General features: G+C 41.9%; 1 protein-coding gene across 1 annotated transcript in view; it reads left to right on the forward strand.

Moving 5' to 3' along the window:
* LOC147900763 (putative triglyceride lipase) overlaps positions 1-24,144 on the forward strand; it is a 162,291-nt gene that overhangs the window by 131,362 nt on the left and 6,785 nt on the right. Inside the window, exons 17-18 of the mRNA XM_087375737.1 lie at positions 9,462-9,587; positions 14,123-14,245. Coding sequence (XP_087231863.1) covers positions 9,462-9,587; positions 14,123-14,182 — 186 coding nt within the window. The 3' untranslated portion in view covers positions 14,183-14,245. The remainder of the gene's footprint in view (positions 1-9,461; positions 9,588-14,122; positions 14,246-24,144) is intronic.

Consider the following 24,144-nt stretch of genomic DNA (forward strand, 5'->3'; position numbering starts at 1 on the left):
GGGTTTGTGCAGGTTGGGACTAAGTATGAGTACCCGAAGAAAATTGGGTTTAAGAAGAAGTGGATTAGCAAAGGGAGTGCCTCACAATCTAGTGGTCAAGCCAAGCAGGCGAAGCCAGTTGAGACTCCTAAACCAAGTACCACCATTGGAACGAAAAGAAAAGTAACACCAATGGCAGCCCGGGCTTGGTCGAAGTCTTCTTTGAACCCAGAGCAAAGAGAAAAACCGAGGAGAGAAGGCTTGTGTTTTGGATGCCTTCAGCCTCATCAGTGGAAAGATTGTCCACGAAACAAGGATCGTCGGATGGCTGAGATGGTGATCTCAGAATGCAACGTGAAAATGGAGGGAAGTCCCATAGTAGAACAGATGCAGATTCAGCTAGCGGGATCTTCTCAAACGTCAGTATCTATTTCGTTATGTCTGTCTGTTGCTAAGCTAGTAACTAGTGCATCTGATAATGTCCTGTCAAAGCCCACAGCAACGGGGTATACAGCCTTTAACGATACAGAGTTAATTAAGATGAAAGGGCAAGTAGCCAATCATGATGTCATTGTGTTGTTTGACTCAGCGTCAACGCATAATGTAATTAACTCCAAGCTTGTAAAGAGGCTGAAATTAAAGACTAGCCCATCTGACTATGCATATATGTCAGAATGGCAGACGGAAGTTCAATCGAAGTATGGGACCAAAGAGTTACCCAGTTGGAACTTCGAATTCAGGACTATACTGAGAAGCTTGATTTTGAACTGACAAAGCTTGCTCATGCTGACATAGCCCTGGGTAAGGCTTGGCATTCTAGGAAGAATCCAGCCATAGATTGGAAAAAGCACATTTATCAATTCAAGATGAATGATGTGTTGTATGTCTTACGAGGTAAAAAAGATATACCTCAAGGACTGTTGGTTTCCGTAATGGAAGTTCAAAAAGCTCTTCTATTTCTTTGTACAGCATCGGTAGAGCTGATTGATGGTCCTTCGGCTAGCACTGATGTTACCCAAAATGGAGAGATGGCCAAGTTGGATGATCAAATAGCAGAGGAGTTCTCTGATTGTTTTAGGGATGAGTTACCTTATGGGTTATCTCCAGAGCGGAATGTTCAGCATAAGATTGAACTAATCCCGGGGGCACAACCTGTAAATAGACCTCCCTATAGGTTAAGTTTTACCAAAGAAACGGAGGTGCGAAGACAACTGGAAGAATACCTTAAGCTGGGGCAGATTCAACCCAGTTTCTCACCTTTTGCTTCGCCAATGATATTTAAAAAAAAGAAAGATGATACTTTTCGCCTTTGTATAGATTATAGAGCATTGAATAATATCACTATAAAGCACAGGTATCCGATGGCTCGGATCGATGATTTGCTAGATGCGTTACATGGGGCCGTAATTTTCAGTAAGATAGATCTTAAATGTGGCTACCATCAGATCCGTATTAGAGCCGAGCATAAAACCGCTTTTAGAAGCATGTTTGGACATTATGAGTTTTTGGTAATGCTGTTTGGACTTACCAATGCTCCAACTACATTCGTCATGCTTATGAACGATTTACTACATGCGTATATCGGGAAGTTTGTAGTACATTTTACTGACGATATTCTTGTGTTCAGCAAAAGTATTGTTGAGCATCACGAACACTTAAGAATAGTGTTCAATACTTTGAGGAAAGCCAGTATTTATGTAAATAAAAAGAAAACTGTACTGTGTATGGTAAGACTTAAATATTTAGGATTCATTATTACTCCTGAGGGTGTAGAAATGGATCCAAAGAAAGTGGCTGCGATACTAACTTGGCCTATCCCTCAGAGTTACTTTGCGATCATTCTTGGGATTTGTCCAATTTTATCGAAGGCATATCAAAGGATATTCTGAAATAGTATCGCCATTGACTAATCTGACCTCAAATAAAGTACCTTTTATATGGGGACAAAATCAACAGGAAAGTTTTAACACCATAAAACAAGATGTGGTCTCAGGACTGGTGTTAAAAAGAGTTGATCCCCAGAAACCGTTTTTTCTTGAAATCGATGCAAGTGGCATTACGGTAGGAGCAGTTCTCCTCCAAGAGGGAAGGCCAGTGGCCTTTGAAAGCAAGAAGCTTTCTCCCTCTCAATGAAATTGACCAACTTATGAATTAGAGTTGTATGCTATTATCCATGCTCTGAAAACATGGAGACATTATTTATATGGATCAGAGTTTTATGTTGATGTTGATCATGATACTCTGAAACATTTTTGTAAACAACTTGACTTGAGAGGCCGCCAAGCTAGGTGGGCAGAACTCATGCAGGAGTTCAACTTGACGATTCAGTACCGAAGAGAAAAGGATAATAAAATAGCTGATGTGTTGTCACACATTATGCATAATATGAGTTTCATGGTATTAGAAAGTGCTCTAATGACCGAGATTAGAGAAACTCAAAAGGTGGACGAGTTCGTTCAGAGCCTTTGGCCTAAAGCTCATGTATTTAAACCCGGGGAAAAGAGTGACCTGGCATCCAAAAAAGGCCAAACTTATGTAAGATACACCATAAGAGATGGTATGCTGAAAAGAAATGGCAAGGTAGTAGTACCTAAACAGAATGATCTCAGGAAGAGAGTCATTCAACAATGCTATGATAGCCCATGTGCGGGACATCCAGGAGTCGAGAAAACATATGATCTCGTGAAGCGAGATTTCTTTTGGCTAAAAATTAAAAAACATGCGAGATTTCTTTTGGCCAAAAATAAAAAAACATATTCATGAATATGTGACGTTGTTTTTCATGTCAGGTAAGTAAGGCAGAGCGGGTGAAGCCACCCGGACTTTTACAGCCTTTGGAAATACCACTAGGTAGGTGGGAGAGCATTTCCATGAACTTTATTGTAGGTTTGCCTACGATACAAGGTGGATATGATTCTATCCTTGTGGTAGTTGATCGTCTTATCAAGATGGCTCACTTCATTCCAACTAGAGAGTCTGTTAGTGCCCCGCAAGTGGCGGATTTGTTTATTAAACATATATTTCGTTTGCATGGATTACCCAAATCCATAGTGTCCAGACAGGGATGTCAAATTTACCAGTCATTTTTGGACTGCATTGTTTGAGACACTAAGGACTGAGTTGGGAATGAGTAGTGGGGATCATCCAGAAACGGATGGTCAGATGGAAAAAATCAACTGAATTCTAGAGCATATGTGTCATTGAGACAACATACATGGGACAAGTGGTTGCCACTGTTAGAATTTGCCTACAATAATAGAAAACATTCCTCTACTGGGTTGAGTCTGTTTGAGCTGAACTATGGTTATAGACCAGCGAATCCAACTACAGTTGGAGTACCTCAGAAAGTGCCTAGTGCCGCGAACTTTGTGGTTCAGATGCGGGAGATGCTAGCACTTGCGAGAGCTAACATCCGCCAAGCTATGGATAGAGCTAAGGTGTATGCGGATGAAAACAAATCCGTTAGAGAATTTAAGGAAGGAGAAAAAGTTTTTCTCAGAGTTCCTTCGCACTCAGTCTTTGACTGCAGGAGAGTGTGCTAAGTTATCACCCCGATATTGTGGGCTGTGGTTAATTCTAAAAAGAATAGGCAAGGTAGCCTATAAATTAGAATTACCTCAGGGTTGTAAGGTGCACCCATTGTTTCATGTTTCTCGTTTAAAGAAATTTTTGCATACAGGTGACTCACTAATCGAGGGTGTTGTTTTGTTTCAGCTTCAGGAGATAGAGGATAATGCAGGACGCAAACCAACAAGAATCCTAGACCGAGGAATGATGCAAGTACGCAATCGGAAGATACCCACAGTGTTGGTTGCATGGCATGGTTTACCTCTATCAGAAGCTACCTGGGAATCCGTATACCAGTTACAGAGAGTGTTTGCAAACTTTATCATCGGTGACACTAATGCCTGAAGAGGGAAGGAATGTTATGCTCAAGTTGAGGCAACATGACCTCAGAAGGGTTAGTCGACATTCTCCTTTAAAGGATCAATGCTTGTATTATATTTGTTTGGGCTTCACGTAAATGATCAAAAAGGAATTAAGGTCAAGGTCCTTGGTGAGGGTGACATGGCACAAGACTAGGTGGATCTAAGGCTAAGGGGTCTAAATGCATTGAATGTGCCAAGGGGCAAATGATTTCAATATTATTCCAAGAGAGAGGTAAATGATGCATTGAGGAGATGCCCTCAAATGTAGACATGTGGCATACTAGATCCATCTAGGGAATTGGGGCTTGGTGGAATCTGCAAGCTGGAGCCTTCACGTGTGTGGACTATTCGAAGAGTTTGCTACCACCGAGGTTGGCTAGGAGGAAATTTACGTGTGCCTGCCCCGTGATTGACTGTTGAGCTGACAAACTGAAGAGAGTGATCGTTATATGAAGAGGGAAATTGATCATCATAGCTTGCGGGTGAGAAAACAAGTCCGGGAGCTGAGCCTGCTCTGATACCAAATGTGAGCACAATGGAGAGCAAGAGTGATGAGCAAGAGAAAGAGTGAACAAAACGTAAGTGTACTGAATAGTGGACTGAAATGAAGTGAGTACAAAAGAGAAGTGAGGGATTTTGTCTAAGTGACAAAACCCTATCCTATCCACTAACCGTAGTTAGGGATCGGACTGTTTTAATGTTGCCACGGAGGATTTAACAAAGTATATTTGGACTATGGGACACTATGAAATTTATAAACCTCCTTAACTAAACCTCAACCTTGCCAAACCCCAACTCCCTTTCCTAAAATATCCCCTAACATAACCTCCTCCTTAACATACCCCTAATCGATTGGCCATCGCCCCATGATCTTGTTTCTCATGCTTGTCGTTCTTAACGGCTACAAGAGCCTTTGCCACTTTATGTATACAGCAACATGCACACAATAGAACTGCGCCCTCAGCCTAATATCGTAACAATGGCCTCATTCTCCCAAGCCGTCTATCTTCCGTATTGCTCATTATTCTGCTGCCTCTGCTCTATGTGTTGCCGACTCCTCATGTATTGTTTTCCCTCATAGGTGGTTGACTCCCCAGCTCATCTACTTGCTTTTTTTTGCTGTGTGCCTCCCTCTTGATATGACTTTTCATTCTCCATAGAGCTCCAAGAAAATCGGTTGTCCACTACTAAGGAAGTGCTTCCTTGATTGCAAAATACTCTGTCAACACCTTCAAACTCTTCCATGGCATCGTGTACAAAGTTTTGCTACTGCCACTCTCCGTGGCCTGTGACTCTTCCTTGCAGTTCTCCTTATCCCCTTGTGCGCCTATCTACCCCCACCCTTTACACACACACATACTAGCAAGTCGCTCTTGCTTTCATGACTACCAACCTTAATTCTATTCGTTACAATTCTCTACTTCGACCTCAGCTGCCATAGTTTCTTGTGGCGGTGTTGGCTTTGCACTACTGTGGCTTTGACCTCCATTGCTAACATTTTGGTTATTGTCGCCTCTTCCTTCTTCGACCCTGGCTTTTGGTTGATCGTTAGTTTCTACGAAGTTTGTTTGGCTTGGCTCTGCGCTGTTCGCATTCGGCAACCTCTTTTGTTGCATGCTCAGCTGCAACTTGGTTATTTGCTCACTTAACTTGCGTGCACGAGACGACCCCGTTAACTCAGGCTACTTGACACTTGAGCACCCTTTTACCTGAGGCGTTCTCTTGATGCTTGCTCATGACTACTTGCTCTCCGTCTCAGCACTTGCAAGTTGCAGTACTTGCTCTCCTTTTACGTATAGGTGACAACCTTTGCTTGGTGGATTTTTGACACTGTGCCAGTCTCCTTCCTTTGGGCTTATCGGATTCGTGTTTTATATATATATATATATATATATATAGAGAGAGAGAGAGAGAGAGAGAGAAGAAGAAGAAGAAGAATGTATTACCGTCCTCTGGGAGCCGAAATACCGACCCATGGGACCCATAAAAGTCACGATACAAGTGTCTCCTTCCTTTTATGGAAGGGGGGGAGAACAATTATTTTGAAATACATTGAGTAATACAACATTCACGATATTTAAGAACCTTGGCAATATAGTTACCCAGAGTGGCTATATGGCTATGTGAGAGCAAGCTTGCTAGGGTGTCGTGTTCCTCTGTAATATTGTTAAAGTCCCTCCTTATGTAGGCATACCGTGTGCATGTAAGGAGGACATGTGCTTCTATCTCTACTTGTTCTTGGTCACACATCTTGCAAAATCTTTGTTCCCTTGAGACATCTCCCCAAGCACCTTTCTCTATCTCCAGAGTGTGTGATCGGGTGCGGATGAGTGCAATGCTTCTCCTTGCATTTGCAGGTATGGGCATAGTTATGTATTTTTGTGCATTTTCTTCCTCCTTGGAGTAGGTGTCCCAATAAATGGGATTGACATGCGTACAATAGTACTTATACTTAGCCCTTTTTTCAGCTGATTGCCATTTTTGCTGCAATATTCCCAACAAAGCTTTATGAAATGCCTTCTCATCCATTTCCCCGGATGACATCTCCAGGTAGGATGTTACTCTCCATCTTTGGAACCATCTCTGAATGTCTTGCCACCAACCAGATGATAGCGTCTTGCTTTTGTTTGTCTTTTGAGGCCTTTTACTTGCTTCCCATGCTTTCATTGGTAATCTCTACGACCCCATGGACTTGACCTTCTTTATGTATTTGAAAACCCTTCGTAGTGCTCTCAGTTCAATGGGCCTTGTACCAGTCTCAATAAGCATGATTGAGTATGGTGTAGTAATTTTAACTCCCAGATGCCGTCTTAGAAATGATGAGAGAGAGAGAGAGAGAGAGAGAGAGAGAGATTTCCCTTTGTTCTGTCCATTTTAGGGTAAAAAACCTCAATGAGGGAAAAGTGCCCCTAACCTACTTATTACAATACATTGGCCATTGCCTAGAATATGATAATAATTCTAATAGTGGGTGCTCACATCTCATGCTAACCTAGCATGTCTGGAAAATCAGTGGCGTAGTCATGACCTCTTCCAATTGCTTCTCATGTGAAAAAGTAGTATGTGATCTCTTGCTGTTTGAGTCCAGATCCCACAGCATGATTTTGGAGGTGAAGCGAGTAATCTCATACACGAATAGTGTATCATTGACTCTCCTCATATCCGTGGGTGAAGAACAGTGATATCTCCCTCAGGTCTCATGGTACCTACGGCAATGCATCAAGCCATGCTCCCCTATCTCCACCTCTTGTGTGTTGCAAAGCATATAGAGTCTCAGATCTCTATAATGTTGTGTTAATGTTGTGTGGCTGCAACTGCATATATTGCCTCAATCTAAAGTCAGTGAGATGAAATCCTGATCTAGCCCACGGTGATTGGTATTGCATAGAAAGGTGAATCTATAGGTGTCTGGTGCCTAGTAATTCTCTCTATAAAAGGCCATCATGGTCTCATGTGGCTATGGGGGGGACACCCATGTCCTATGGATGTATATTTGCGATAGATTGTCTCGAATGATTTGAAGACTCTCTTGTTGTGTCAATTGAATCTAGTGAGCATAGATATGGTAGCAAATGATCGATAAGCATCCCATGTGATTGGAACCATTAGACTCATGCGTACTAGCATTGCTCATCTCCCTAAGCTACAAGCTGCTTGGAAGATGAAAGGGCCAGCCATGGAAGTCTAACCTGTGTCTGTCAAGCAGAGCTGTCTGAGCATGCCTAGATATGTAATGAGTTCGAATGAGGCATCTATGTGAAGATGTCTCGCTGCAAACTCATCTGCCCAAAGAACACGTGCATATAGACCCTAGTAAAGCATGCCTGTGCTGAGAGTGTAAAGCTTTGCACGTAAGGTGAGCATCATTGGTGTTCAAGACTATAACCTTCCGTAAAAGACTAAAGAGGCCTATGAGGTCACGTAGTAATAGAACAAGTGATGAAACCCTCCTGTATAGGAACTAGAGATGTCTAGCACACCCCTAAGGATGTACTGAAAAATAAACTAGAGAAGCCCAGCACATCCGTAAAATAACGATGTGACTTGGGTAATGAGTGGATGTGTGGCATTTGGTGTGGATGCTATGGTGTCTCATTGGGTCAAGCATCGTTGATCTGAGTTGTCTAAAGGAATGCAACATTTTGCTGAACCCTTCACAAGAAAGCAATTGGACCATCACCTAATCTCATAGTAGAGGCTTCAATTGCAGATCCAGTGGTTCTCCATCTCGACCTGTTGGGAGCGCACATCACATATATCCTCCTATCTAGTGGATTATCACCAATCTACCTATGTCCTCAATCTGTTCGATGAACCCTGAGGTGACCCAAGGCAATCCTCAATGTGTGTGACAAGTGGATGTGAAAGTATTGAAGTCTCTGAATGAATCCAGGTTCTATTATTTAGAGGAAGTACTCTCCGTGGACTCACAATTCGCAGGAAGCGGATTTGAGGGTTCTGTTGTTTAATGTCTGGATCAATGGGTTGTTCTGCCTTTAGGATGCATATTATGGAATTTTATCTCCATCCTAGGGAACAACTAGAGCAAATTACCTCGTTAATATTTGGGGCCAAATGCAAGCCAGGGTCTCCCATCCATGTGTGGCGTGTCCCCTTTAGAGCCCTTTGTGGCATTATGAAGTTTCAGTATGGCATCTTTCACAGTTTCTGGATGATCAAACTTGATAGGAGATTCATGTTTTTGCTTATGAAACGAGGAAGCGAAAACGTGATTTTTGCACCCCCTCACTCAAACTCTTATGTTTGTCCTGGCCTTCCATTACGTGCAGTGATCTCCCTAAGCCAAAGCCTGTACGTTCTATCACCCTGCCTTCTGATAATAGCTATTTAATGTCAGGAGATCCTTTACCTCAGATGGCCCAAAAGTGGCCCAAAAGTAACTGAGGGATGTTGCTGCCAAGAATATATTATGAAAAGTGGTTCCACACTTACAGTTGACAGTTGCATGGCCGGAGGGGTGGCAAAGTTTTAATGAAGGAGGCAACCTGAGTGGCTTTGGAAACGATTATCTTCAAAGCAGGGGCTTTCTGGTTGTTCTACCTGATTGCGGAATTTGTTCAAATAAATTTTCTTCATCTCTTTGTCGTAAAGCAGCGCATTGCTCATAGGTATACTTAGATTTCACATGGTTGTTCTTTGAATATTTCACATATATCATTATTATTTGATGCTAGATTACTGCTAGCACACTTGGAACTTCCTGCTAATCGTGCAGAAATAATCATGATGTTCTTTTACTGGCGCTGTTAATCCACAGTACTCTGCAATAAACATGGCTGCCTTTTGAGTTACATGATTAGATTTCAAATGTGTGAATAGTTCTGGAATTATGTTTACGACACCATTAAAGATTAAAGAAACATTTCTGAACAAGTGTTTGCATTTGGTCGATTTACATGTAACTCAGAGTAACACCAGTTTTCTGAACAAGTGTTTGCATTTGGTCGATTTACATGTAACGCAGAGTAACACCAGTTTTTGAATTGGATTTTAAAAATAGAAAGCATCAGCATTAAATCTGCTTCTCTACAGATGAAAGGTGAAAAGCGCCTAATTGAAAGGCTATTCCAGACAGAGATTGCGATGCTTAGTTCTCTCAGAGATGGGAGTGCTTTAATGCAGCATATGGAGGATTTCTACTACATATCATTGTTAGAGGTATCTCCAATACAGTTTTTCATCATTGACCCTTTATGTCATAATTTTTCAGATGATGTTTTCTCTTTAATGTCTATTTGTCAAAATCTTCTCTTAGGCAGATGATATTTGTCACCACAATGTAAATATCCTAAGTCAAAGTACAGTTGACCATTTATTTGATCATAATTAAAGAGTTTTCATATATGTTAATTATGGTCAAAGAGTTCTTTTAATGGTCAAAGAATTGACTACGGTCAAAGATACTTGACTCTGGTCAAGTGACTTCGGTCAGGGAGACTTGGTTTATTATCAAGAGGGTTAACTGCGATTAACCAGAGAACCATAGAGCTGACTACGGTCAAAGAGTGTTGACTTCAGTCAATGAGACTTGGCATGCGCCAAGAGGGTTAACTACGGCTAACCAAGATGTGTCAATTTTGGTTGGAGAGTTGTGCCAACTTCTGTTGGAGAGACTTGACTATAGTTAAGGCGCCTCGACCCTTGGTCAAAGCCTCATTATTATAATCAAGAGTGTTGACTCCGGTCAACCAGAGAATAAATATATATTTTTATATTTGTTATGTGTGTACATGTGTTCAGTGGGGATGCCCACCGTGACTAGAAATAGTCCACAGTGTGTTATTTGCATGCAAAGCGCTAACAATTAATGGGTACCATGGTGGTGCGCTTTAATTAATTGTTGCAGGTACTAGGAAGGGTTATTTTCCTAAGCGCTACGGAGCCTAACAAGCATCTAGGAGGTTGTTCGCGTGACCAAGTGCTTCGAAGACTCCAGAGTTGCACTTTATTCCTGATTCCAAATAATAATTCCAAAACGATATACTACATCCATTATGCGGCATCGGGGTCACATCACGCACGAAACTAAGAGTTATTGGTTGCGTTATTTGAAGCTCAAGCTAGGTAGGATATCCAAAGGATGACCTAATCTGCACCTCGTATTGTGCCAGTAATACAGTATGGTGAGGGCAATTCACAATAATGCTTACAAAGAGTCATTCAAATAACCCATTTTTAATGGAGATGAGAAAAATATATCCTTCATACCTTTCTTCTGAAGTGGCAAGATTTCCATAAGTTGAAATCTATTCGTGGTGAGCTACAAGTCAACGAGGCAAATTTGTCTCTTGGCAATAAAGCTTATAAATGGTGGATGAACTTGCATAATTTCAAGCAAGCTCCTAGTGATTGGTTAGATTTTGAAAAGTTTTTTCTTAAAGAATTACTTCTAGAGCATGAACAAGAAAAGTCCTAGGAGGCAAGGGATTATTTGAGTATGGGAAAGTTCCTATTGAATCAATATTTGCCAAGTAAAGAACTTTCTTAAAGAATTACTTGTAGAGAATGAACAAGAAACCTTTCTTTTGAAGTGGCAAGATTTCCATAAGTTCAAATCTAATCCTGGTGAGCTACAAGTCAACGAGGCAAATTTGTCTCTTGGCAATAAAGCTTATAAATGGTGGATGAACTTGCATAATTTCAAGCAAGCTCCTAGTGATTGGTTAGATTTTGAAAAGTTTTTTCTTAAAGAATTACTTCTAGAGCATGAACAAGAAAAGTCCTAGGAGGCAAGGGATTATTTGAGTATGGGAAAGTTCCTATTGAATCAATATTTGCCAAGTAAAGAACTTTCTTAAAGAATTACTTGTAGAGAATGAACAAGAAAAGTCATGGGAGGAAAGGGATTATTTGAGTATGTGAAACTTCCCATTGAATCAATATGTTTCCAGGTATGGTGAGGGTATTTTTAAGTTAGAAAACCTCATCGAGTTTCATAGGATTAGGGGTTTATACGCGATCTTAAAGATGATCGTAAGGAGAAGCCTGTAGAAATGGGTGAAAAACTTTGAATGAGGCTAGTAGGTTCGCTTAGTCTATGATGATGTTATAGCAAAGTCTAAATCTCTAGTTGAAAGTCATGTCTCTCAAGTTGGTTAGATAAAAAACCTTCTTTAAACAAAAGTTACATTTTAAGCCTTTTGGTCCTCAAAAACTTAAGGAGGACTTTGCTTGTACAAGGTTTCTATTACCTCTTGACCAATTTAGAAAGGCAATGAAGGATAGGCTATGTTTTAAATGTTGAAGTAAAGATCACATAGCCGCAAATTGCCCTAATGAACCACAGGGGAATAAAAACCCTTTTAATAAGGGTAAATAGCCTATGACTCAAGGTCATAGTGTATAGATCTTGCCAATTTCTCAATAGAGTCTTTCATAAGAATGAAGAGCTTGCTTGCTTCATTACCTTGGCCATGTGATAGGCCACATTTGGCACTCGTGATTTGGGATGCATGGGGTTTTTAATGGAAAGAGGGTTTGAGTATGGTGGATGGTAGTGCCACTTATGATTTCTTGAATTACTTACTTGCTCATTAAGAAATCTTAAGTTACTGGAGAGTCCTATTGCACATAAATATTGTTCTCATTAGCCAAGGTCCCATAGACAAAAAAACCCGGGACACGGTGTTTAATAATGTAAATCTAGAGATACAAGGGTATAAAGATACTCTTAATTTCCAAATTATGCATCTTGACAGGAAAAGAGAATGACCATTGATGAGTATAGTGAAAGAGTCCCTAAGACCTTGTAGTGCGGAGTTTGGATAGCTAAGATAGTTAGTATTCTAGATCTAGTTGCACTAAGTGTCCTAAGTGGACTAGTGCATAATTAGAAGGTGGCCACTGGGCCTAGGGTTGGCAAATGGTATATTCAAAGAGATGCAAGTCGTGGGGCTCTTGTCTTGAAGTGTCGAGGTCGGGAGGTGAATAATTAGAAGGTGGCCACTAGGCCTCAGATGGTTTGATAGTCATATGAAACAATGAATGCTTCATCACAAAGGTGAAACATAATCAATTTGCACAATTTGACATGAAAGGTCTTAGACTCATGCTCTGCTATCTATGCATAGATTTTTTTAAAGATGCAAACAGCACATCATCACAAAAATGCAGACGTTCTACTAAAGAAGTTTCACATGCAAGATTGTAAGATTGCAACAACTCGAATGGAACATAATCTTAATCTAACAAAAGACGAAGAAAAATCACATCATCCTGAGGGAATGACAACTCATGATGTGATCTTGACAAAAATCATTGAGCAAACCTAGGGCACATAGCGAGTAATCCTAACCCTAATCTCTAATAGTAGATAAGTATGTTTCTCGTCAATTTGCAATAGAGATGTACATTGCACACTTGCGTGGTGTACTCTCTCCCTTTCTCCTTTCTCCTTTCACATACTGCATTATGGATTAAGCAAGTACAAAGGTAGTTATGCATTTGACTATTGGTTGGCTAATAAGGCCTTTCTTTCTAGGGTTCTATTCTTATAGAAATACACTTAAATACTAGCTAGTCAATGGAAAAGTAGATTTGGCAACAATTGGATAGTATAGGGTCTAAGGAATCAAATTCCTCTCATATATTAATAGAGTTGCAAAGTACCATGTAACTTAGCTCCAAGTTGTTGGTTGCCATCGTTGCATCCACAAAAGAAGTTTTACAGAAGTTGTTGACACTTTAAATGTGAGTTGAAAAGTCTTTTAAATATCTACATTCACTAGCGACTCCAACATTGGTCACGGCATGTTTATTGGGAATTGCACAGACCAATTGGGATCATCAAAAGGATAGTATCAAAGGCAAATGGGTCTAATACTTCCTTATAGTAAAATTGCATTGGATACATGATACAAACAGAATGTAGATTCTCCACTAAAGAGAAGGCTTGATGAGAATAGTTGTTGGTCGAAAATCCGGTTGGGATGGTCTCTCATGCCTTCAATGATATTTTGCATTGCAAATCCATTTCACTTCCTTTGTCTCTTTTTGGAGAGCCACCCTGCCTCAATCAGAGGGTAATATAGGGGGTGTGTGCACATGTACTTCTATCACTCTTAGGTGACAAAGCTAGATGAAGATCAATAGCATTGTAGAGTTATGTCATGCTATATGAGAAATAATGAAACAGACCGTCCAAGTGGTTCCTAATGGCCCAATGTGCCTACCTATACCTTTGAATTTTCTATGAGTACATAATAGGACATACTCATATTCCTTGCTTAAGCTTTGCCTCAAATATTATAAAGCAAATCCTTTGCTTGTTAGCTTTTGTGTGTGGAATACAGGAGACCTCGACTCAGAGTGTGACTATGATGTTTAATATTTGTCTTCCGGGAAATGAGTCTCAGCATAAGGCTCATTGTACGAGGAACCAGTTGATCTATCAAATATCTTGGGGGAAATGAGGCTCAGCATAAGGCTCATTGTACAAGGATTCAATTGGTTTTCTTGTTTTAAATTATGGAACCTCTATAGATGTAATTTTTATCATACTTGGCTTATTTATCCACATCATGAGCTGAGTATTTTCCATAACACAACCTTTTTATTAAACAAGATCAGCGGCAACTTACTTGTATTGTTGGGTTTCACATTTCTTGCAATGCATGACTAGCTATGGTTACTCAAATACTTACTTTTTAGTGGGCAATGATCTACAAATTTTTAATTTGTGTGTCTTAATGTAGAGGGTGAGTCCACAATTTCGCCTCATTGAAGGAGGTGACAAGGAAAGACTAAAAGCTTGATGTTCCAAAGTTGGCAACGAACTACTTTGTAGTGCTTCAAGATGAGATGCATTTTCATTTGAGGTAAGAATTCCGTCATAGCCATAGTTTTCATAGTTTTGAAATTATCAAAGTTCTTTTCAATGGTTACTCGTCTCTCAGCTTACAATAGTTTTGATTTTAAAATCAAGGACATCCATATTGATTACTGTTGTCTCTTGGCTTACAATAGTTTAGAAATTAAGGACATCCATGTTTGTCTACCAATAGCTTTGATGCTTGAAAAGATAGTCAAGTTGGCTATGGAGATTTATGAGGCAACACAGCTGCCCTTACATCTCAACATTTGTGTTGGGCATACACTTCATGGTACCATTTTTTGCTGTATTACTGCAATTTCTGTGTCCTCAGCTCACATTCGGCATAGCATACATTGTGCAGCTGTTCACATGTCATTCAAGGTACCTTGTAGCCGAGTAAACACGTTTTAGTGCTCGCAGCTATACATTTGTGACAAGTTGTTAAGAAATTTGGGAATTCTCTTGTAAGTAAGCATTCAAGGTGATGGATAAGTACGTGAGCAGCCAATCAGCTTATTATGCTAGTTTGTGCCTTGCATCATTCGTTCCTCAATATGCAATTTTAGTGTTGATCACCTTTGTCAAATTCATTGTGGGGTCTGGACTCTGGCATCATGTCTACAAAGATTTGGAATCCTTGAGCATCGAGGATACGGCTAGCAACTATTTTCTATAGCTTTCATGATAAAAAAGAGTTGGTCATGCCATCCTCGATGTCAATGTCTGCCGCATGAGCAGCATTGAATGTTTTGTAACTGCTAATATTTTCCATGTCTTTGTGGATCTTCTTCCTTAGGCCTACAATAAACCAACCCGTGAGGTACTTAGCATCGGGGCGTGGGTCACATTTGGCAAGTAACTGTTTCATCTTGCCCAGGTACGTGCGTATATCTTCTCACCGATCTTGTTCGAGCTTGCTTAGTTGGAGAGCGAGATCATCTTGTAGTCTCTCCATTTGAAAGTGCCTCTTGAATTCAGTTTGCAGCAAGTCCCATGTGGCTCTTTCTTCCACTAGGAGATCTAGGTACCATTCTGAGGCTTCATCGGTTAAGGCCACGGGGAACCAGGCGACCTTGGTTTCATTGGATTGATCTCCACCAACTCGGCATGTGGCAATTTTCCAAATGATTGTGAGACATTGTGATTGGCAGCAAAGTTAGGCCTGACATTTTCACCACAATTACTAGGACAGGTAGTATAGTGTCTCCTACTATAAAGTTTGAATATATTTAGCCCTTATAGAGGAGGAATGGCTGAGACGAAAATGAAAATTCTTGCAGAAATTGCAATGTGCATGCTAACAAAGAGAGGTGAAACACATATTGGAGAAAGAAAGAAAGAGAGAAATAAACTTTATCCAAGATCTTGAAATACTAAAAGGGTATGTGAGCAACATTTCATGTATCACAACATTGAAAAAGCCTAAATGGCTACATTTAGGCTTTTTCAAAATGTAGCCATTTCAAGGTGTTTGGCTTAGTTTCTTGTGCTTGATCCCTCCAAATATGAGATCAAAGCTAAATGCTAAGCGTTTCAAATGCATTTTGGTGGGATATAGCAATAAAAGCAAGGTTCGGTGCGGCTCCTTCTGGTACTCGATAGAGTATATCTTTGGCATTGCAATCTCTTCCGGCACCACAACCACACATCATGTACCTATTGCCCCATGATGGGTCCCGGTTAGAGTGGTTGGAGTGAATGCGGTAAAGTGTGAATGGCATCATCTGTCCAAGCATCTTTACCACTATACTGAAAGAGAAAGACATCCCAAGCTGCTCTCTCGAAAGAATGAATGCCACCTTCTCTCCCCTCCTTTTTGTATGAAGGCAACTCCACCATGTTGAAGTCACCTCCAATAATCCATGACTCTGCAAGGGGGGCCCAAGAAAGTTGTTCCTTCCAGAAAACGTCGAAACAAATCGTGCTGGAAGATGTAGGCGCTTCATCTTTGCGGGAGTCGATTCAAGACCAGAATGCGAAAGAGGTAAAGATACTCTCCAAAGGAAGCACATGAACTGCATTACATGGTTTGATTTGAAAAGGACACCTCCTTCGCTAGTGTAATCTTATGATCGAATTCTGCACTGCAATGCTGTTGGGTTAAGTCTTTATCATTGCTTTTTTGGGCTAAAGCTTGAATCGTTTACCTTGCATTAGTGAAATTCAAAGAGCACCAAGCTAGGAGCAGTGGATATGGGTACAAACTCATTTCATATGATCGTGGTTAAAGCTGATTGTCAAATGAAATTTCGAGTTGTGGGTTCTGAAAAAGAATACATACAATTGGGAAATGGAAGTGGGCTGAGTCTCATAACACTAGAGGCCGAGGCACGGGCTTTGTTGTTGGGGGCATAGAGGTACAGTCTTATGTCCACCAATCAACAAAATGACCCACTGTTCTAGATAATAATGATGCCATGTTTGACCATAAGGAGAAGAAAAGAGTCTGAAACTAAAATGCATGTTCCCCCCTGAAGTCCAAAACAGGAGACAAAAAAAGTATGACCAGAAAGTAATTTATCTAGCTTTGGGCAAGTTCTAGCATCTAGTTTGTGTTCCTGGAGAAAAAGTATATCAATGGGACCACCACAGACACCTAGATGAAAATGATTGTAGATCAGTTGCCTACAATGGCGATGAGGCCACCGCTGAGGCCCTGAATGGTTCTAGCTAACAATCCTATTCGCGGGAGGAAGTATGGTGGAACACCTTACCCGACCTTAGTGGAGAAACAAAGTGGAAGGCCTCCTAGCATATGCGTGAGCGAGGGGAGGGAAGTCCCTACGGGAGGGTCCTCAAAGGTAGAGGGCACGAACTCCTGCTCACCAAAGTCCATCAAGGCATAGAAAGAGTTCCTGTGAAACATGCGTGGCACCGGAGTGTGTATATCCTTGCACTCGAGGAATGTGGGAGGCAAAAGACCTTTCCTTGATTAATAAAGGGAATCTGAAAGGCAGACAAAGAAGGGGGCTACTCAGATGAGGGGCCCAAGACTTTGAAGAAGATTTGCATGATAAGCATCTTTGGTCCTATCCAAGGCTAGATCCGGTATATAGCACTAGCCGCCGCCGCAGAGTCTGGAGCCACACTAGTCGCTACAAGAATAGGGGTGTCAGAAGCCGGCGCTCCTATCCAAGACTAGATCTAGTACAACACTGGTTAGGGTAGGAGTCAAAAATATTACTAGTCACGGTCATATATGGAATGATAGAAGGTCCGACAAGGACGGGGGTCGGGGTGGGTGGGCGCCCCTCTCTTGGTCAAACAAGAGGTTGTAGATGCCCATCCATGCACGAAGAGACAAATTCTATGTTGATGATTGGGCACTTGAAAGAGGAGGCTCAGTATGCATGGACTAGGGGTTACCACCTCTGATCACTTTTTGGGGGTTCTGATGGATTTTGAGCCTCATGAGAGGCGCTTCTCTGCTAGTATTAGGATTCGAAATGCAGTGTATGCAAAGGAGGACCTCACAAAGGATGTTTTGTAGATATGGGTCTCTCGTTTGTAGGATGCCCATGGTTTGTTTGCTCTTGTTGATACCATTCTATGGACTGCATCATGCAGCTCAAAAGACCAATACAGAATTTTATTTGGAGTGGTCTAGATGATTCAGCAAATACCAGAGCCACGGTGGCTTGGGAGACTCTATGGGAAGGTGGCCTCAATATAATAGATCTTGACTTGCAGAGCAGAGCTTTATTATGCAAAGTGGTGGTCAGAGGACTCTTGTTGGGGCAGGACCCTTGGAAGGATTTCTTCATAGATGCATACAGTCTTGGTCTCCTTCCACAAGTGGATATTGGAATGATAGTACTAGGTGGAACTTTACATCAGTCCATCTCAAGGAGCTATCTTCCTCTCTTATGGCTGGTATCCTAAAAGCTTGAGTCAGCTTCAAGAGTAACTCTTTGAAGAGTCCCACCTTCCTCTCGGGAAGAGATCGATAGGTAACTAGTTATATAGAATGATAATATAATGCTAGGAGATTTCAGCTCAGCCTTAAAGGCTCGAAGCCCACTAGGGCTCCTCACTCGGAGAGTTTTAGATTTCTGCTGATTTGCAAAAAATATTTTGGGAGAGACTCTGGAAATATCTCAAGAATAGAAAAATCACTCAGTTCTTTTGGCTCTCTATTCATGGAGGGATTGTAGTGAGCCGGTGGAGGTCGACAATAGGGGCAGATTCCACTTGTACTCGTTGCCTTTCTACTGATGAGTCTATTTGGCATTGCTCACGGGACTCCTAACAGGTGAGGATTATTTGAAACGGGTTCGCTAGACTATTGAGTACCTTTATCTATTCTCCTTTCTTCATGACGTGGAGCTTGGTAGCTTGGCTTACTCTTTCGGGGCCTTAGATGTTCTACGAGAAACATGACGACTCTTGGCCTCTTTTGGTTTGATGACATTTTGTTGAGTCATGTTCTCTAGACGATGTTCCTGGCTCTCTGTACAGACGTGTGTAAGCATCTGTGGATACTTCGTGGGAGATTCTGGCAAGCATATCAGCGTAGCATATTTGAAGATCCAAATGTACAGAGGCTTTCGATGGCTCCTAGATCCACCTTGCACACACATGGGCTAGTATCTTGATAGACACGGTACACACCTTGGTAGCCATTTGGGAGAGCATGCAGTTGTCTTCAAGAGCAGCCTTTACCAGGAGGAACGTTTTCTTGAGGGAGTGGATTGGCTCCTCATTCTTCTCGGAATCTCCCACAGGGTTGACGTGGCACTTTCAGCCTCAACCTTAGATTTTTTCTAGCTCTTTTACAGGAGCTTGATTTTGTCCTATTTGGGGTTTTCTTTTCTCATTGCCGTACAGATGCTGCTATCACTGCAAGACTGTGAGTCTTCTGTACAACGCCTGTCGTACAGTGTATGTACTAAACCTTTCCATACAACTATATCCATTGCACCTGCTGTACAATTGTATCTGCTCTTACATCGTGCAAGTGTATTGTACTTGCATCACAATCGTACGGTTATCACAGGTGCCTACTATATGCTGTCTAATTAGCTGTACAATGTACCAGATCTGTATGCAACTAGATGTCATCCATACAGATCAGCAAATCTGCCATACAACTGATTTTTATAGCTGCAAATTGTCAGTGCATCACAGATTCGACACTTTTGGTGGGCATCGGGTCAACTTTGCATCGGATTTTCTGAGATTTGTAGGCTTGGCTCATAAATTGGGCTTTTGTGTCACATTTGCAGGTTTTGCAATGACATTTGCTCCTTTGGCCACATTTTGAAGCTTTTGGAGTATTTGCCCTTATTTGGCTCAATATCAGAAAAATTGGGACTTTGGGGTCTATTGCAAGTAGATTGCAAGTTACTTTGATGATTTTGTAACATTTGGCTGCTAATTGAAGGTTTTTTAGTGACATTGGCAAGAAATTGTGGTAGATTTCGTCACATTTGCAATATTGCAGCTTATTTTCAGGCTTTTTCACATTTGCCCTCTTTGGCATATTTGCCCTCTCCATATTTGGGGCTTTTGCTAGACTTGCTGCCAATCGCAGTGACATTTGCTTGGTACAGCTCAATTTGGAATTTATTTGCATTTCCCTTTGATTTGGGGCAGTCACTTTTAAAGGACAAGCTTTTGTAGGCCAGTGTTTCTTGAACAAATTCTTGCAGCAGATTTTGGGGCAGATTGTGATTTTGCTTAGTGTTTGAGTAGCCTACTTGGCATTTATAGTTACAAAGCATCTGCTGTTTTGTTTTTCTTTGGGTTGGCATTTGCAGATTTGCAGTCAGCTTTGGAGCAGCCAGCTCATTGCATTGTAACCTTGAGACTTTGACATTTGTAGGGCACTCTTTTTTTTTGGGGATTTTCATTTGCAATGGCTCACCATCAATCTCTTCGAATGCTTTCCCATGAAGACAAGTTTGATGGTACCAAGTATCCCATGTGGTCAGACTTGGTGCACCACTTGTTGGTATCCCAAAATTCTTCGGGTATTGTCAATGGATCAGAGACTAGACTCGTCTCTTCACCATAGGCACCTGCTGCCAACGCAGCCACTAGACTTGTCTCTTCACCATAGGCACCTCTGCCACTGCAGCCACTGCTAATTCTGGTTCATCTTCCACTATTCCCACAGTGTCTACCATAGACCCTCGAACACCCGAAAAGATTCATTTGGGATTAGAGAGATGCACAGGCACATGCAAGGATTGCTATGAATAGCAAGAGTGAGGTTATACCTCACATTCGGTGTTGAAAGATAGCTAGGGATGCATGGGATACTTTGGCCAGTCTCTATCAGATTCACAATGAGGTGCAAGTTGCCTATTTAAGCAGGTAGTTGGATAATGTTAAGATGAATGAAGGGAACAACATGGATGCCTATCTTACCAAGATTAATGATTTTAGAGAGCAGCTCATCAAACGACACTTTATGGATTCCCTGACTCATATGAGGGATTTGCTGCGACATTGAGGCTAGTGGCCATGGGTAACCCCAACCACTATAGCTTCAAATCAGCTTGTTGCTCTACTACAACAGGAGGAGCAGAGTCATCAAAACAGGGCTGCAGATCAAGCCTTTGCCACCGATCACCGGGGCAAAGGCAAAGGGGGAATAATTTACAGCAAGCCCAAACCTTCATCTGGTACTTCATCATCTTCTTCTCCTGCTGATGGGAACAAGAAGCAGCGTTGCAATTATTGCAGGAAGCCGGCCATGACATCTCTGAATATCGCAAGTGCATTGCTTCGGAGAAGAAAAAAGTGCAGCAAGGTCTTGCAGTTTTAAATGCTCTTGCTGCCCATGATCATCCTCATGAGGCAGCATCTTGGGTCAGGATGAGTGGGCATTTGTTGTGACCTGCCACTACAATCCGGAGATGCATGCTTCAGCTTTGTCTATTTCAAATTCGAAGTCAGCCTAGTATTTTGACAGTGGTACTGCTAATCACATTACCTCCTGCAAGTCTCTATTTCAGTCCTTGAGGGATGCTCCCAAGGGGGGCATTTTCACTTGTGCAAAAAATGCAGCTTATTCCGTGAAAGGGGTTGGTGAGGTGTTGATCACATTAGTGTCAGGCGATACAGCTGCCCTTTTGGAAGTTTGGTATGTTCCAAGTATCAGAAAGAATCTCATTTGTATCTCAGCCTTCCCACAAATGGCTTCAGAGTTCTTTTTGATAGTCATTGTTGTGCCATGTATGATAACCACGGTATGATAATTGTATTGTACTCACTAAGACACTTGACATTGGGCTGTATCACCTTGATACCTTTAAAAAATAGGCTGTTATAGAAGCTAATGCCATTGCTGAATCTGTGATTTTTGATCCTCAACTATGGCATGAGAGATTGGGGCATTTGAACTTTAATAGTTGGTGAAAATGCATTCAAAGGACGTGGTGGTAGATCTCCCACCCATGCATGCAATTATAAAACATGTCTATGAGGGCTGCTTATTGGGAAAAATGCATCGCCTCATTTCCAAAAGATGGGACCCTTGGTGCAGTCAAGAAGTTGCACCTCGTACATTGTGATGTATGTGGACTGATACTAACGGCATCACTTGGAGGATACTACGACTATGTTACTTTTGTGGATGACTTCACAGGTTCACTTGGATTTATCCCATGAAATTGAAGTCGGATGTCTTCTTTAGCTTCAAGCATTTTCTTGCCTTAGCAGAGAATGAGAGTTTGGAAACACTCTTGACCCTCTGCACTGACCAGGAGGCTGAGTACTTATCCTGGGAATTGTAGCAGCCCGGGGTATCATACATCAATGAACAGTGCCATACACTCCACAACAAAATGGACTTATAGAGCGGAAAAATCTAACAGAAATGGAAATGGGTAGGTGCATGCTTAAGGGGAAGTCTTTGCCCTATAGATTTTGGTTGGATTTTGTCATGTGTGCCAACTTTGTGCTCAATCGAGCACCCACATGGACATCGAAGACCATGACCCCTTATGAAGCATGGATAGGCCGCAAGCTTGTAATTTCTCACATGCGGGTGTTTGGATCTCTTGCATATGATTGTACGTGAACTTCGGCTGCAAATTTTGTCTTTTTCTTAAGCGTAAGCTGAAACTGAGAGTGTGGTTTTGCAGGGCATAATCCATCCAAAACATAAGTTGCGCTTGTTGCATATGACATTGTACCCTCTCAATTGAGGCATAAGCTTGATGATAAGGCCATCAAATGCATTTTCATTGGCTACAGCCCACAAAGCAAAGGCTACAGGTTACTTCAGCCTAGCACAGGCAAGGTAATTGTCAGTAGATACGTGTTTTTTGCTGAGCATGCCCCTTTACCTTGGCTGGACTGTAAAAAACACCCATCAGTAGAAGCCTCTTATGTATTTGATGCCATCCTGCTCTTCATAGTTTCATGTCACTTTGCAAGTCCGGCTCCAAATGCTTCTCCTCCTGTTGCCAATGTTCAGCCTGATTTGCAGCCACATAATAATCATGCTATTGAATAGGCAGTTACAGAGGAACGGGCTGCCATTAGATAGTAGAAACGAGTTCCAAGGTGGCTCTTGGATACTCTATGGGACAGCAAGTAAGCTGAGCCCTTGGCTGCTTGCACCAGAGTTGGTAAAAAACAAATGGATGCCAATGTGCCTCATGTAGCTTTGATTCCTACATTCTGCAATGAGGAACCTCTTTGTCACAAGGATGCATTTGATAGCAGAGAATGGGCGGATACCATGAAAGCTGAACTTGATTCCATTCATGCAAATGGCACAGGGGAGTTGTGTGACTTGCCAGCAGTCAAGCATGCCATAGGCACTAAGTGGGTCTACAAATTGAAGCTGAAAGCTAATGGTAGTTACAAAGCCCGCCTTGTTGCGAAAGCCCATGCCTAGCAAACATAGTTACCAAGGAATGGGAGGGTGGGGGGGGGGGGTCGGAATGGGAACGTTTCGGGAAGGGGGATGGGAATGCCACATCATATGACACGTCATCAAATCACACGGAAAGATACCAAAATATGCTAAGAATAACCAGATGTAGCAGCTTTAAGCTTTCCATTTGATCTTTGGAAGGAGTGGAAGGAGAGGGAGTAGAAGGGAGTGGGAGGGAGGGTCGAGAGTGGGAAACCCCCCCGTCGGCGGCTAAAGACGTTCCTCGCACAACCCTAAACCGGGAACGCCAAACCCAAACCCTAGCCATTCCCTGGCGTGCCCAAAACTGGGAACGATCCCGACGTTCTCGGTAGGTGCTCCACCTAGGAACGGCATCCCCACATTCCAGGAAGGCGGAATGCCGTTCCCTGGTAACTATGCTAGCAACATGGCATTGACTTTGAGGAGACATTCACTCCGGCTTCGCACATCACAACCCTTAGGTGCGTCATTGTTGCATCCCACAGGAGTAGGGAGGTCCACCAGCTCGACATAAGGCCGCTTTTCTTCTTGGGGATTTACCGGAAGAGGTCTATGTCACCCAACCTCCAGGCTCGAGGTTGAAGGATTTGAAAACTAGGTATGCAGGCTGAAAAAGGCGCTCTTTGGTTTGAAGCAAGCACCACCAGCATGGTATGTGAAGATACATTCCTTCTGCTATGCCTTGGATTTCAAAATAGACCTACCGAGGCCTCTCTTTATGTCTGGAAGAGTGAATCAGAATTTCCGATTTTAATTCTTTATGTGGATGACATGCTTATCTCACTGGGCCAAACACTCAGAGAAAATCACGGATTTCAAGGGCAGATTTGCAGAAATCATTTGCAATGTCAGATATGGGCCTGTTGCCCTACTATTTGGGCATCCAGTTTGCTAATGTTGAGGGGGGCATAATGATGAGTCAATCCAAATATATTGGATAGCTGTTGCAGCACTTCCAATTCGAGGATTGCACGCTGTTTTCTACTCCATTGGAACCTGGCTTCTGCTTTTCCTCCGACGATGGGAGT

The sequence above is a fragment of the Dipteris shenzhenensis genome, chromosome 6 (assembly GCF_047967505.1).
Source record: "Dipteris shenzhenensis isolate YYH24624 ecotype China chromosome 6, Dip_SZ_1.0, whole genome shotgun sequence".
Classification (NCBI taxonomy): Eukaryota; Viridiplantae; Streptophyta; class Polypodiopsida; order Gleicheniales; family Dipteridaceae; genus Dipteris; species Dipteris shenzhenensis.